Source organism: Nyctereutes procyonoides, unplaced genomic scaffold (assembly GCF_905146905.1).
Source record: "Nyctereutes procyonoides isolate TBG_1078 unplaced genomic scaffold, NYPRO_anot_genome, whole genome shotgun sequence".
NCBI classification, from domain to species: Eukaryota; Metazoa; Chordata; class Mammalia; order Carnivora; family Canidae; genus Nyctereutes; species Nyctereutes procyonoides.
In genome coordinates this window covers 46,257,578-46,272,396 of record NW_026575120.1, presented here as the reverse complement: position 1 = coordinate 46,272,396, position 14,819 = coordinate 46,257,578, and the positions used below count along the sequence as shown (strand labels likewise).

Here is a 14,819-nt window from a genome sequence, read left to right as displayed (position 1 = left end):
CTAAAACATGCGTGCCTAGCATGTGGTTGGCACTTTAGGTGATGCCTGGAAAGGAGCACCTAGTTTCTTTTTGCTCCTGAAATTCCCACCTGGAAACCAGGCAAAATAAAGCTGTCTTCCAAATGCCACTTCCACTTCTACACACAGACAGTCCTCTAAAATACCCAAGCAACGCTTGCTCATTCGGGGTTTACATTGCTGGCTCCCACAGAGAAAGAGGAAACAAAACAAGCCTTAGAGAACTGCTAGGTTCCAAAGTAGCAATAAGTACAGGTTTTTATTGACAAGCAAATAAAGATTTCTCTATATTGCTGGCTGTCTCAGAACTCCCTCTTTTATAAGGTCTCGGACCTTATTCTCAGTCTTACTTCTGAGGGGTACAGTTCGTGTTTCCTTCCCCTTTATCTGTTTAAGTAAAGAATACGGTAAGAATCAATTAGACTCACTAGACCTACAGTCTCTAATGAATCAAAACCTGTCAATCAGTAAGCTCATTCAAGAACCCACCCCCCCTAAACATGAGATTCACCTATATTTCCACAGAAACTCAGACCAATCTCCCCTGTAGAGTCCTCGGCCCTTTTGTTAAAATAGAAAAATTAAGTCATGCTCTCCTTTACTGCCATCTCTGAAAGGTTACAATCGTAAAGGGGACAACATAGACATTAAAAGATGCTGTTATGTTAATATTACATAGGTTAATTCCATGTGTTAGGTGACCCTAACACCCAGAGGGGGTGAGGGAAGGCTGGGACTTCGGCTGGAACAAAGTATACAGAGAACAGTCCAAAGGCACATGGCTGAAAATACACTGGTGACTTGGGGGGCTGGGGAGGAACAGCAGTTGGGCTACAGTGAAACCAATAAATGGGAAAATTAGCCAGGGCAAAATCTGGACAGCTTTGAAGGCCACCCTTAAGAGTTCTCATTTCCATTCAGTTATCCACTGAGGGCGGACTTTTCCTAAACATTCCACCGCCCTCACTTCTGTTTGAAGTAACCGCTTCAAAGCAGTTCAGAATAATTGATACAGCCTTCTTGAAGAATACAGTCAAAGTTATTTTATCTTTCGGTCGCAAAGCTAACAAACACAAACACTCCAATTTCAGTATTATCTTCTACCGGAATTGTTTGTTGGTATTTTTCCTAGTATGAATAAACTGACAGCAGGGATCTCATTTCAACCAACATGACCACACCACTTAGCAAAGCATCTTCAGAAAATGGAATTTTTTTTTTAGGATTTTATTTATTTGATGAGGGGGGCGGGGCGGGGAGAGCACAAGCAGGGGGAGCAGCAGAGGCAGAGGGACAGGGAGAGCAGGCTCCCCACTTACTAGGGAGCCCGACGCGGGGCTCCATCCCAGGACCCTGGGATCATGGCCTGAGCCGAAGGCAGATGCTTTACCGACTAAGCCACCCTGACGTCCCCAGACAACAGATCTTGAAGCTAGGGTGCCTTGTACTGAATCCTGCCGAAACTACTACAAATGTGAACTACTGCCTCAGCTGTCATCCATAAAACGGAAAGAATGGCGCCTACCTTGTATCGGTGACATGACCGAACAGCACCTGGCACACGGTCCGCTCTCACTAAACGCCAATTGGTCATGAACCCCTCCTGCTCCTTTTTCTTCCACATCCAATCACAAAGCCCTCTCAGCTACTTCGAAAATAGCTCTGGGAATCTACATTCTGTCCATGTCCACTCTGCCCATTCCTCTGACCACATTCTCTTGCCCTGGGTTACTATAACTCCTCCACGGCCCTTCTTCTGAGCTCCATGCAAATGTCACTTGCCGGGACAAACGTCCTCAACCCCCCCACCCCCAGTCTAACAATCTCACAGAGCACAGTACATTTTAATTTTCCTGCTATCATTTGTGTCTCACTAGAAGGTGAACTCCGGAAGGGCGGGAATCCTGTATACCTCACTGTATCCCCTAGCGCCCAGCTAAGGATCTGGAACGAGGTGCATATGCCAATACTGAATGAATGAAGCAATGACCAGGAGTTTCTAGGGATTCCTTAGAAGTTACTACTTAGTTGTGGATTGTATTATCAACGTGTTTAAGAAACCACAATAAAATAAGAAAATATTGGGATCCCTGGGTGGCTCAGTGGTTTAACGCCTGCCCTCGGCCCAGGACCTGATCCTGGGACTCCAGGATCAGTCCTACATCGGGCTCCCGGCATGGAGCCTGCTTCTCCCTCTGCCTTTCTCTTTCTCTCTGTCTCTCATGAATAAATAAAATCTTTAAAAAATATATTAAAGGAAAACTTAACTTCTAATTCCATTTAGGAAGAGTCAACTCTCAGTTCATTCAGCTCCACAAATTCGGACAAATTCACAAAAGAGGGAAAGTAAATTATGTCTATAGATTAAATTTTCTATCTATTTAGAAATTTTCTATCTATTTATCTATTTTTATCTATTAAATTTCTATTACCCTATCATAACAGCTCAGAGGTGTCCCCATAGGTCACAGACATAGTGGGTGTAACTATAAAACCCATCCGAGAATTTAATTTGTCGGAGGAGTCTTCCCGCAATTTACATTTATTTAAAAGCTCTTAAAAGAAATCTATAGTTACACACCAAATTGTTGCATACCTGGGAGAGGTGTGTGTAGGCAGAGGGACCTTTAATTTTCTCAAAATATTTTGGCAGTGTTTGAATGTTTTATTGTATCTGTGATTTAAAATAGAAAAATAAGACATTAAAAAGAATCCTACACCAAGGCAACCAAAAAAAAAAAAAACTTGCCTGCTCCATCAGGGATTTTTATTTATAGAAAGTATGAAAACAAGGTTCTAATTACAGTTCTCTAAGATTTTCTTATAAGCCTATTCCCTAGTCAGATTTAAATGTGTTAGACTGCAATCCTATTTGATTTGGGAAATGTTTAATTTCCTCTATGAAAAGCTGGTGTCATTCTTAAACACACACACACACACACACACACACACACACACGCAGAAGCACAACCAAATCTGCCCGGCCCTGCTGTGCTCCAGCTAAACTGAAGGAAGTAATTTAAGGTCTTTTAAGGTCTTCTTCACATGGTTGATAAATAACCAGAGGAAAAGGAAATTAAGGATACAAAGTATTTATATCCTTTTTAGGACTACTGACATTCAACTCTGGGCAACATTTTAGCAGAAATGCAGACAGAATCCAGATGTGGTTAAAAAAAAAAAAAAGGAGGTGGGCTTGAAGGTATCTTCTCCCATTTTTAAATAAACATGTTTCATTGGAAAAGTTTAGCTGCCTTTAGCTACAAGATACAGAATACAAATTTAACTAAGAGTCTAGAACTATGTTTCATGAAACAGTGCTACAGAAAGAACCAGTTACAAATGGTCTCCAGGTATGAATGCCTTGGTTGTTCCTGAGGAACTTGAAACAATGTTTCAATTAAATGTATGAATTATTAGAGAAGTTAAGAGTATTCTAACTGAACACATTAAAAAACCATCAAAATCTTAGGCTTTAATTCTGTATCTTATTTCCAGTGTTTTTTGAACTATTTCATACCTGAAGTAGGTCAGTTGAAAAACTAAATTTATCTTTTCTCAAAGTCCACATTTTGTTGTTCTATCACATTAGCATTTGAGGAAGAGCAAATTAGAAAATAGGGCCATTAATGCGAAGTACATTTTAAAGTAAATTCCAAGCGTCACAAAATGATTTAGGCAGGAAAAACAATTGACTAAAATATTTATTAGTGTTAATGAGAAAGCATGTATTATTAATACTAAATGTTTTTGTCCTACAAATATCAATGATCAACTTTTAGTGCATTCTGTTGGAAGGAAGGAAAAGAGCAGAACTTTTTCCTGAAAATGAGAAAAGAACTCTGACATTTAGAAAAAAAAAATTCATTAACTTTTAATAGCTTCCAAAACCACATGTTAAGAGTTTTCATTACCTACCCTATTACATACAATTATTGTTTATACAAGAATCTCAGCACTTAAGGATAGCATCCTGGGATAGAACTATGGTAAATCTGGTTCCCCCTAACCTTCCGCTGGAGTCCTCACTGCTGCCTCTACCAGTATGCCCCACTTTCTTTTTAGCTTCCTACAGGTTTTCCTTGCACTCCAGCTCCAAGAATAAGCAGGATTGAGTTAAGTTACTAATGTGTGGGGTTTGAATAGTGATCCCCACAAAAGACTGTCTATGTCTTAAGCGTGTAACCTATAAATGTGACCTCACTTGGGAAAAGGGTCTTGGGTTAAGGATTCTGAGTTTTGGAGCTCATCCTGGATTATCTGGGTGGGCCCTAAACCCAATGACAAGTGTCCTTAGAAAAGAAAGGCAGAGGGAGATCTGACACAGTCAGAAGAGGGGGAGGCAAAGAGAGCATGGAGGCAGATTGTGGAATTACATGGCTACAAGTCAAGGAATGCCCACAGCCACAGGAAGCTCAAAGAGCCAAAAAGGAAAGACTCTGCCCTAGAGCCTCAAGAGGGAGTACAGCCCCACAAACACCTTGATTCCAGACACTGGCCTCGAAAATTGCAAGAATCAATTTATCTTGTTTTAAGCCACTAAATCTGAGGTGATTTGTTTGGCAGCAACAGAAAAGAAGTACGATTATTTGAATCAGTGCCCCCCAAAATAATAAAGAGGTGTGTGTTGGTTGTCAGGGGTCAAGGTAAGAGAGATATGTGAAACTTTTAAAATCCTTATCGCTTATTCCAAAGTAAATGGTGAAGGTACCCTGTTGAGTTTCAGTACTTATAAGATTCTAGAACCTAAAGGGATAAATTATAAAGTCATTTTAGCAACAGTGATTGAAATGCTCCCATGTCAGAAATGCACGTGAAAATAAAGTTGTAGAGGTAGGAAGAACAGATATTTACCTAGAATCTGATGGAACATTCAAGTGTACCTGTTGGAACAGGTTTACTTGTCAAGCACAGATCACGAACTTCCTACTTCTCTTCAGCTTAAAAATTCTATACATAAAAAAATATTTTGTTGCCCTACTATGAACCATTTCTTTTTTAAACCTAGACTTAAAAAGTATTACAACTGCATTTAAAAAATTCTACTCACTAATCAACAGGCAAATGCAAATCAAAACCACAATAAGTTATTACCTTACACCTGTCAGAACGGTTAGTAGGTTAGTATCAAAAAAGATATTTGGTGAGGATGTATAGAGAAGAGAACCTTCCTGCACTGTTAGTGGGAACAGAAATTGGTGCAACCACTGTGGAGGTTCCTCAAAAATTAAAAACAGAAATACCACCTGATCCAGTAATTCCACTATTGGGTATTTACCCAAATAAAACAAAAACACTAATTAAAAAGATATGCACGTTACCGTATGTTTATTGCAGCATTGTTCCCAATAGCCAAGACACAGAAGCAACCTAAATGTCCACTGGTGGATAAAGAACATGTGCTACACACACACACACACACACACACACACACACAGGAATATTACTCAGCCATAAAAAGGAATGATCCTGGCATTGGGGACAACATGGATGGACCTAAAGGGTATTATGCTAAGTGAAGGAAGACAGACAAATACCATACAGTTTCACTTTATATGTGTTATCTGAAAAAAAAAAAAGGAACAGGCCGATAAATACAGAGATCAAACTGGTGGTTGCCAGATGGGAGGGGATGGAAAAAACTCTAATTTAAATATACTTCTATAATGTATATTATTTAATGGTGAACTTCCTTTCATTCAAATGGCTAACACTTCTTCAGAAATGAATCAACATTCTTTTATACAGAACAAAGCTGAGGATCATCTCTGGTCTTTGCAAATTAGAGGTGATAAACAAATATAGAAAAAAAAAGTCCCCTAGCAAAATAAAAATTTTTTTTAAAAAAAGGCTAAAATGTTAATCAGAACTTTACACGGACAAAGTCAGTGATGAAAACTAGTAAGTAAAACTAAGAATAAGGTGACAGGATACCATCGTTCATGCATTTGTAAAGGGATATCTGATGGCCCTCAAGGACAATTCAAAGTTTTACTTGGTGTGTGTTCTTTAAAATTTATTAGGAATTCTAGAACTGATTGCTCACTGACCATCAACAGATTGAATTTTTTAAAAACCCATGTGCTGAGACCTCAATAATTAAGTTGGAGGTCTACAATGAACAGGGTACAAGACATACAATTTAGAAACACTGAATTTTACAATCATTTCGAAAATAAAAAACTTGCTCAACACATAGTACTTCGCTGGTGTATGTTATACGTTATATTGCATGGGACGTGCTATATTCTTTGAACAAAAATGAAATAACCCACCAGAGGTAGTATTATTTTTCTAAAAGGAAGCCCGCCCACTTTGTCCTATATTTTGTCTGCATCCTAGCTCAGGTCAGCTGTCACAGGACGTGAAATTATTTAATCATGACAAAACCCTACATTTAGACGAACGCAGTGAAGTAAGAGCACAGGAGAAAAGGAGTGGTCTGAATTCCTGAAAATCTTAAATGAAGCCCCTCTTAGAAGTCAGTCAAAAGGAAACAACCATCTGGAAGAGTGATCTTTCTTTTCTAGGAAGCACTTACAGATACTGGTTTAAATGTAGGCCCTGGCTTCTCCTACTTCCCTTCCCCCAAACAACCTCCAACTGGGGCAAACTCAGTCATCAGGGATCCACAGCAGTGCAACTGCAAACTGAAAATAGTAGCTGGTTGACAACAGGGTGAAAACAGCTGCTCAGGGGGGAAAAAAGACAAAAAGACAAATCCAATGGCATTTCATTCCCTTCAACTCAACCCCACTAGGAAAAGAAAAGGGGAGGGGGGGGGGAGGAGGAGAGGACTAACTGGAGATAAGGAATAACCAGGAATCCAGCTATCTTTTTATTTTATTTTTTTTTTTGCAAATTGGGAAAAGGAAAATTCGAAATGGCTATTTTTGTCAAATAACTAAAGTGAAGGGGGTCTTCTACATTTTCTTTTTCTTTCTTTTCTTTTTTTTTTTGTTTTTGTTTAAATTTAATCTACATATCCAATCTCTACAGATACAGTAACAGAAAGTAACCAGACCAAAAAAAAAAAAAAAGAGCCACACATTCAAGCCTGGAGGTTGGCAAGAACTTTATCTACAGTAAGGCTTCTACAGTAACAAATGTATTCATTTCCTCGCCCAGCTTTCACTTCTACTGCGGAAGAACCCAAAGCAAAGTTGTACTTCTTGTCCAGACAGTGACATTCGATAGTTTGAAGAGAAGGTCTCCGGTTTTTGAAAGCGCACTTCTGACTTCAAACACTACCAATCCTGCTTAGACCAGACGCCAAAAGCTTGTCAACCGCTTGCCCTACTTACGCATTCATCTGCACCTACTTAAGCGGAGCTCCCAGATTGGGGGGGGGGGGGGGGGCGGACCCCACGTGTGGCCTCCACACGGGAACCGCAGCTTCTCGGTGACCGGGGGTACCTGCCAGCGAGCATCCCGGACCAAACCCTACCAAGGTCGCGAACCTGCCCTCTCGGTGGGAGGATGGGACGATGGCACGTGTCCTCCCGCCACATCTGCGGGGCAGAGCGGACAGATCCTAAAGTACCCTGTGCGGGAATGGGGCGGGGGGCGGGATGAAAGGTGCCCAGCGGGGACCTGCTGGGGGTGAGGCTGTGGGGGGCAGGTGGAGATGGGGGGCAGGTGGGGATGGGGGGCGGGTGAGGATGGGGGCGGGGAGGCTGGGAGGGCAGGATGAAAGGTGCCCAACGGGGACCTGCTGGGGGTGGGGCTGGGGGGAGGCAGGTGGAGATGGGGGGGCAGGTGGGGCGGAGGGGGGAAGCAGGTGGGGCTGGAGGGGCAGGTGGAGATGGGGGGCAGGTGGGGCTGGGGGTGAGGGGCAGGTGAGATGGGGGGGGCTGGAGGGGGCTGGAGGGGCAGGTGAGATGGGGGAGCAGGTGGGGCTGGGGGAGCAGGTGGGGGTGGGAGCAGGTGGGGCTGGAGGGGTAGGTGAGATGGGGGTGCAGGTGGGGCTGGAGGGAGCAGGTGAGATGGGGAGGCAGGTGGGGCTGGAGGGGGCAGGTGAGATGGGGAGGCAGGTGGGGCTGGGGGGCAGCTGGGGCTGGCGGGAGGGGCAGGGGGCAGGGCGGCGCGGGGCGGCCGTGGCTCACCTGCACGCCGGTGTAGTTCTCGAAGAAGAAGAGCACCATGCTCTGATAGACGCAGTAGAGCCGGTCGTCCACCGCCTGGTAGAGGCGCGCGGGCAGGAAGGCGGACAGCAGCCGCCAGGCGCCCCAGGCCAGCACGTAGGTGGGGGCCGAGCCCAGGAGCACGGCGGCCGGCAGCACGCAGCGCATCGAGTACATGTGGAGCACCAGGGACAGCAGCATCCTCCCGGCCGCGCGGGCCGCCGCCGCCCCCCGCCGCCCGCTCCCCGCCGCCCGCTCCCCGCCGCCCGCTCCCCGCCGCCGCGGCCAATCACCGGGCCGGCCCGGGCCCCGCCGCCGCCCCCTCCGCTCCCCGGGCCGCCCGCCGCACCCGCGACGCCCCCAGCCGCATGGGCCGCGCCGCCGCCGGACGACACGCGGGCCGCGACTGCCGGGCCGGGCGCGGGCGCAGGCGCAGGGGAGGCCGCGGCCGCCGACGCTCCCGAGCTCAGCAGCGCTCACACCCCATGACCCTCGCCCGTCACCCAGCGCCCCCGCCGGGGGGGCGGGGCTCCGCGGCAACAACACGCCGCCCCATTGGCCTGCGGTTGCCATGGTCCCCCCACGGGGCGGGGCTGCGCGGCACCAACGCGCCTCCTGATTGGTCGAGCGCGCTGACAGTGGAAGCGCCCCTGCCCACCCGACGGGCGGGCGGCCCGGCTCCGTCCACTGCGCATGCTCCAAAGCTCGGCCTCGCTGCAGACGCGGGAAGAGGGGTCCGCGGCGGCGGGGGGAAGGTGGGTGCGGGCGGCTGGAGGAGGGCGCCCCGGGTGGCTGCGGGGCAGGCTCCAGCACGCTCTGCGGGGCCCTGGACCCGGAATGCGCCCGGGGGCGGAGTCGCCCGGTTACTTGGGGTGCAGAGAAACGGCGCTGTCTCACCTGCGCTGCACACCCTCCCATCTCCAGGCGGGGCGACTCACGCAGCTTAGCCTGGGAGGCGGGAACGGCGAACCTGGGGCGGCACCCACGACTTACCTCCCGCATTCTCCGCGCCTTTTTGCGGAGGCCCCCAGGGCTGCAGTCCCCCCACCCGCAGGTGCACAGGACCCCCCATCCCTCCCTTCACCGCCCCCCCCGCAGGTGCACAGGACCCCATCCCTCCCTTCACCGCCCCCCCCGCAGGTGCACAGGACCCCATCCCTCCCTTCACCGGCCCCCCCTGCAGGTGCACAGGACCCCATCCCTCCCTTCACCGCCCCCCCCCGCAGGTGCACAGGACCCCCCATCCCTCCCTTCACCGCCCCCCCCCCGCAGGTGCACAGGACCCCCCATCCCTCCCTTCACCGCCCCCCCCGCAGGTGCACAGGACCCCCCATCCCTCCCTTCACCGCCCCCCCCGCAGGTGCACAGGACCCCATCCCTCCCTTCACCGGCCCCCCCGCAGGTGCACAGGACCCCATCCCTCCCTTCACCTCCCCGCCCCCTCCCCACATCACTAGGACGGTGGTCTCCGAAGTCCAAGCCAGGGGAGCGGCCTCTTCATGAGGCTCCTTCCACACCTGTCAGACCTTTCACCTCCCCCGGGGTCTGGGGCTCTTGTCTTCCTCTTTTTTTTTGGATAAGGAGCCTCATCTTTTTATGTAGTACTTAAAAGCATCCTGACTATACATGCACAGTAGGTGAAGGACTGACATACTTGTGAGCTTCACAAAAATCTAGGAAGGCAGAGCAGTCGCTTTATCGATGTAAAAACAGATCCAGAAACCTTCTGGATCCTTCTGCTGCCCTTTGGCTGCAGAAGCGGTTTAATGTGTAACCTGTTCTGGGGACAGTTGCCCTTCCAAAGTGTGCCAAATGCCTTGAGAAAAAAAAAATCTTTTAATTATTATTTTTTTAAGATGTTATTTATCCATGAGAGACACAGAGAGGGGCAGAGACACAGGCAGAGGGAAAAGCAGGCTCCATGCAGGGAGCCCAACTCAGGACTTGATCCCAGGTCTCCAAGATCACGCCCTGGGCTGAAGGCAGGCACTAAACCACTGAGCCACCCGGGCTGCCCGAAATTATTTTTTTCTTGCAAGCCTATGGGGTAGCTTTATGTAGGGAGCCGTTCTAATGGGGAACTCTAGCCAGAGCCAGGACAGTGGCTGCTTGCTTTCCATGGCTATATGTGATTGACATGATGCAACAGGACTGGTGGCAGATGGTTATCTTAAGGCAACGGAGCCCAGGTGAATGGAGTTCCCAAGGAAGAAGTATTTGGACGAGCATTCGCATTGCCAACGGGAAGTGTCACACAAAAGAAACTTTGAACGGGGTTTCCCCTGTCTTGCCGTGGAAGGCAATGGCCTGTACAGTGAGAAGAGGTAGGTTTCTTTTTGGAGGGAAAAAGTCCAGGGTGTGGGTAGTGTGCATATACTTGTGCCACCCACTCCTGCTTCCTTTAACGGAGACCACTGCAATGAGGAAAAGAAAAAAGTGTGGAGAGATAAAGCAGGCTCGGGGCTCGCATTATGACCTCTGTGTATGAAGTTAGTAAAGACGTGTGATGTGTGCAAATAACGTCACTTTCGGCGAATTACCCCCCAGTCACTGTCTGTCACCAAGTGGTAGAGCCCTGTGCGGTGTGGCGGCGTGCAGACACCCAGAGCTTAAGCTGCTCTCATCCGCGTTTATATCCACACCCAGCCCTGCCCACCCGCCCGGTTACTCCTGAGCCCACCTCTCTTCCTGGGAACAGTGGCTGATTTCACTCTCCCCTCTGGCCACCTAGCCCCCTTGGGAACCTAGAACCAACCCCCATTCTCTGCTACTTCCTTGCCCTGTGCATTTGTTTAATCCTTTGCAATCTGAGTTCCCTTTTTACCACTCTAGAAAAAGGGCTGTTTTACAGAAGCGCACACAGCTACCCCTGGCCTGCATACACTGGCGCTGGGGCCTAGCAGTGAAAAGACCGGTTCTGCTGGAGCCTTTCAGGTGCTCAGGGGTGGTGAGGGCTTACACGTGGGATGAGAACATAAGCAGGAGCTCCATGGAACTGTGGGAACATCTATTAAGGATATTTCATTTAGCCTGGGACCAAGAACACTTCTCAAGCAGAGGGATGCTTAAAATGAAACTGCACAGTGGAATCAGCTAGGCGACAGCTAGGGAAGGAAGAGGCTGCCAGGCGAGAACCGCATATCCGGAGGACAGAAGCTGAGAGTGTGCATTGTGCCCAAATGCTGATAAAAGCCCTGTGTGGAGATTGGAATGCCACACTTTTTTTTTTAAGATTTGTATTTATTTGAGAGTGCGAGACCAAGTGCACAAAGCAGGGAGACAAGAGGGAGAGGGAGAAGCAGACTCCCTGCCGAGCAGGGAGCGGATGCAGGACTTGATCCCAGGACCCTGAGATCATGACCTGAGCCAAAGGCAGACGCTTAACAGGCTGAGCCACCAAGTTCCCCATGGAATGGGCCACATTGAAAGTCCCTTAGGCAGCCCGGGTGGCTCAGCAGTTTAGCGCAGCCTTCAGCCCAGGGCGTGATCCTGGAGTCCCAGGATCGAGTCCCGCGTCAGGCTCCCTGCATGGAGCCTACCTCTCCCTCTGCCTGTTTCTCTACCTCTCTCTGTGTGTCTCATGAATAAATAAAATCTTTTAAAAAAAAAGCCCCTTAAAAGAATTGTATTTCCCTCTCACATTTTTAAGTTAATAGCTAAAATTGTTTTTATTTTAAGCTTAGTTACAAAAGTTCTAATAATTTATGACATTTAAAAATAATTAGATATCAAGTGGTCTGAATGGATTATGAATACCATGGTGATTTATCACCCATCACCATCTGTTTAAATACTTAGGATTTTTGGGATCCCTGAGTGGCACAGCGGTTTGGCGCCTGCCTTTGGCCCAGGGCGCGATCCTGGAGACCCGGGATCGAATCCCATATCGGGCTCCCGGTGCATGGAGCCTGCTTCTTCCTCTGCCTATGTCTCTGCCTCTCTCTCTCTCTCTCTAGCTCTATCATAAATAAATAAATTTAAAAAATACTTAGGATTTTTACCAATTAGAATTTTTCATTGATCCTTTTTCTCCTTGAAAACATATTTCATTCCACTTGTACCACAGAATTTAACTTAATGGAATATCCTTTTATGATTCAAAGTCTTTTATTGGTCAGACTAGATCATCAAGTATCTAAGAGTAAAAATTTGTCCTGGATGGAGCTATTACTGTTAGCAATATACGGTGAATCAGTGTGTATCTCAAAATCTGATAATTACTATAAATAAATAGTTTTATCAACAACTGTCTTAATGATGCCTTATTTAAAATAAATTTTAAATTAACTTTTGGTGGGCAGCCCCGGTGGCCCAGTGGTTTGGCACCACCTTGGGCCCAGGTGTGACCCTGGAGACCCGGATCAAGTCCCGCGTCGGGCTCCCTGCATGGAGCCTGCTTCTCTCCCTCTGCCTGTGTCTCTGCCTCTCTGTCATGAATAAAAAAAATTTTAAAGATTATCTCTTGGTGTCATCGAGTTTGTTACACCTTTCCACATTCACAATGCAGTACCAAGTAGTAAGATTTGAGGTGGACCAGGTAGTTGAAATGGTGAAATGCAAGGTGGGTCTGGACTCACAGGAGTCTTCACAGGCAGATCAGTTTCAGGAAAGTTACACTTCTGAAAGTTGGGTCCTTTAGAATGACTCGTGACCATATCTTTACATATTCTCAGGGATACCCCCATGGAGTAGTTTGAAAACAACTGGTGGAGAATGTGGCACAAGGGAAGGAAACAAAGATGATAGCGGTTGAGTCAGGAGAGATCAACAAGAACCACCTAACAGTGGGGTGGTTCCTTTACAGACATGTAAAGGATTTTAGACCTTATCCCAAAGGATCTGGAAAGCTACTGAAAGGCTTAAAAGGGATTTTTCTTTTTTTAAGTTGATTAGGCAGTGGGAGAAACAGATCGGGAGCAAGTTGGAGATGTTGCTAGACTCCCAGCTAATGTAGGCTCAGACTTTCTTAGTGACCCTGTATGGAGAACAAGACAATTCCTCAAGTACAGCCTTTTGGGAGGGAAATTTGGATAGTATCCACCAAACACAGACGGATAGCCTTTGAATCAATACGTCGAATTAAGTGAGTGTCCGTAATAGAATGATCACATGAATTCACAAAGATGACAAGTGAAATGCTCTACTGCAGGTGGAAAGAAACAGATGGAAATGTATTGCCCTAGATGTCCAGGACATTAGGTGAAAGAAAGGTTGCTGAATGATCTATGCACTACCGTCCCATTTCAGTAAAAACTGAAACAGTCTATTTCTACATACAAAGGTCTAGAAGCCACTGATGACAGGGATTATGTCTGGGGCAGGGAAGTAAGCTCAGATGAAGTGCAGCTGGGCTGGGGCGGGTATTGTTTCAGGCTTTCACAAATACTGATTCAACAAATGTATCCGCGCTAACCATATAGCCCACCCACTCTGTTGGGGTTCAGAGAGAACAGATGACGGCCCTGAGATCATGACCCCCGTGAGGTGCCTGTGGAGGGGGGATGGGACTTCCCTATTGCACGGGCAAATAAACTAAGACAAGAGCTGAAAGGTGTGATCATCCACAGGAGTTAATTAACTGGTGGTGATAAACGAGAAGGAAGGAGAGGAGAGGAATGCCTTCCAGGTTTACGCTTGAGTAACCGGGTGGAATTTCATTCGATGGAGTGGAAACAGGTTCTGTGGGGCCTGTTCAGAAAAAGCACAAGTTTCCAAATACAAAAGTAGATGTGAACATGGATATTCATTTAGAATGAGAAAAGAAATCACACACACACACACACACAAAAATAGCTGTCAGGTCACAAAAATAAAATATCCAGGAAAATAACATTTTATTCTCTGTCGTGGATCTGTACAGTTTTTTTTATAATTTTTTTTATTGGTGTTCAATTTACCAACATACAGAATAACACCCAGTGCTCATCCCGTCAAGTGCCCCCCTCAGTGCCCGTCACCCAGTCACCCCCACCCCCTCCCCTTCCACCACCCCTAGTTCGTTTCCCAGAGTTAGGAGTTTCTCATGTTCTGTCTCCCTTCCTGATATTTCCCACACATTTCTTCTCCCTTCCCTTATATTCCCTTTCACTATTATTTATATTCCCCAAATGAATGAGAACATACACTGTTTGTCCTTCTCCGACTGACTTTACAGTTTTCTTTCGATTGTGCAAACCATTTTATATTTTCTACATATCACAAGAAAAGTACTCATTTTCCTCTAGTGTGATAAATGGAAATTTAGTTTTTATCACTGTTAGTAGTTATAAACTACTCAACCTTATGCTATGACTTTAATGCATATTCAATACAAAATTTTTTTTTTTGGTGGGGGCAGGTGTGAAGGGGCAGGATAATAGTATAGTGGGACCTTGACAAATTCATTCTAAAACTCATGAAGGAAAACAAGTAATTTTTTTGAATGGAGGAATACTGAGTGGCAGACAGAATGATACTCATCCGAACATACCAACATAATTTCTGCAACTTGTTAATTAGTTTACATGGCAAAGGATCATTTGGGACACATGGAATTCAGGATTACCAATCAGCTCACCTTGAGAGAATCCTAGGCTGTCCAGGTAGGCCCCTGGAATCACCAGGGTCCTTAAAAGTAGAAGAGGGAGGCGAAGAGGGAGCTCAGAGAGATGCAACCAGAGAGGACTGAACTCCTGTTGG

At 46.7% G+C, this 14,819-nt stretch overlaps 1 protein-coding gene across 2 annotated transcripts in view; it reads right to left on the bottom strand.

Annotated features, from left to right (window-relative positions):
* The window catches only part of AGPAT5 (1-acylglycerol-3-phosphate O-acyltransferase 5), a 57,985-nt gene extending 49,596 nt beyond the window's left edge, over positions 1–8,389 (bottom strand). For both annotated transcript variants that reach the window (XM_055335048.1, XM_055335050.1), the window contains exon 1: positions 8,124–8,389. In XM_055335048.1, the coding sequence (XP_055191023.1) occupies positions 8,124–8,342 (219 nt within the window). In that variant the 5' untranslated portion in view covers positions 8,343–8,389. The remainder of the gene's footprint in view (positions 1–8,123) is intronic.
* Between the last annotated feature and the right edge of the window lie 6,430 nt (positions 8,390–14,819).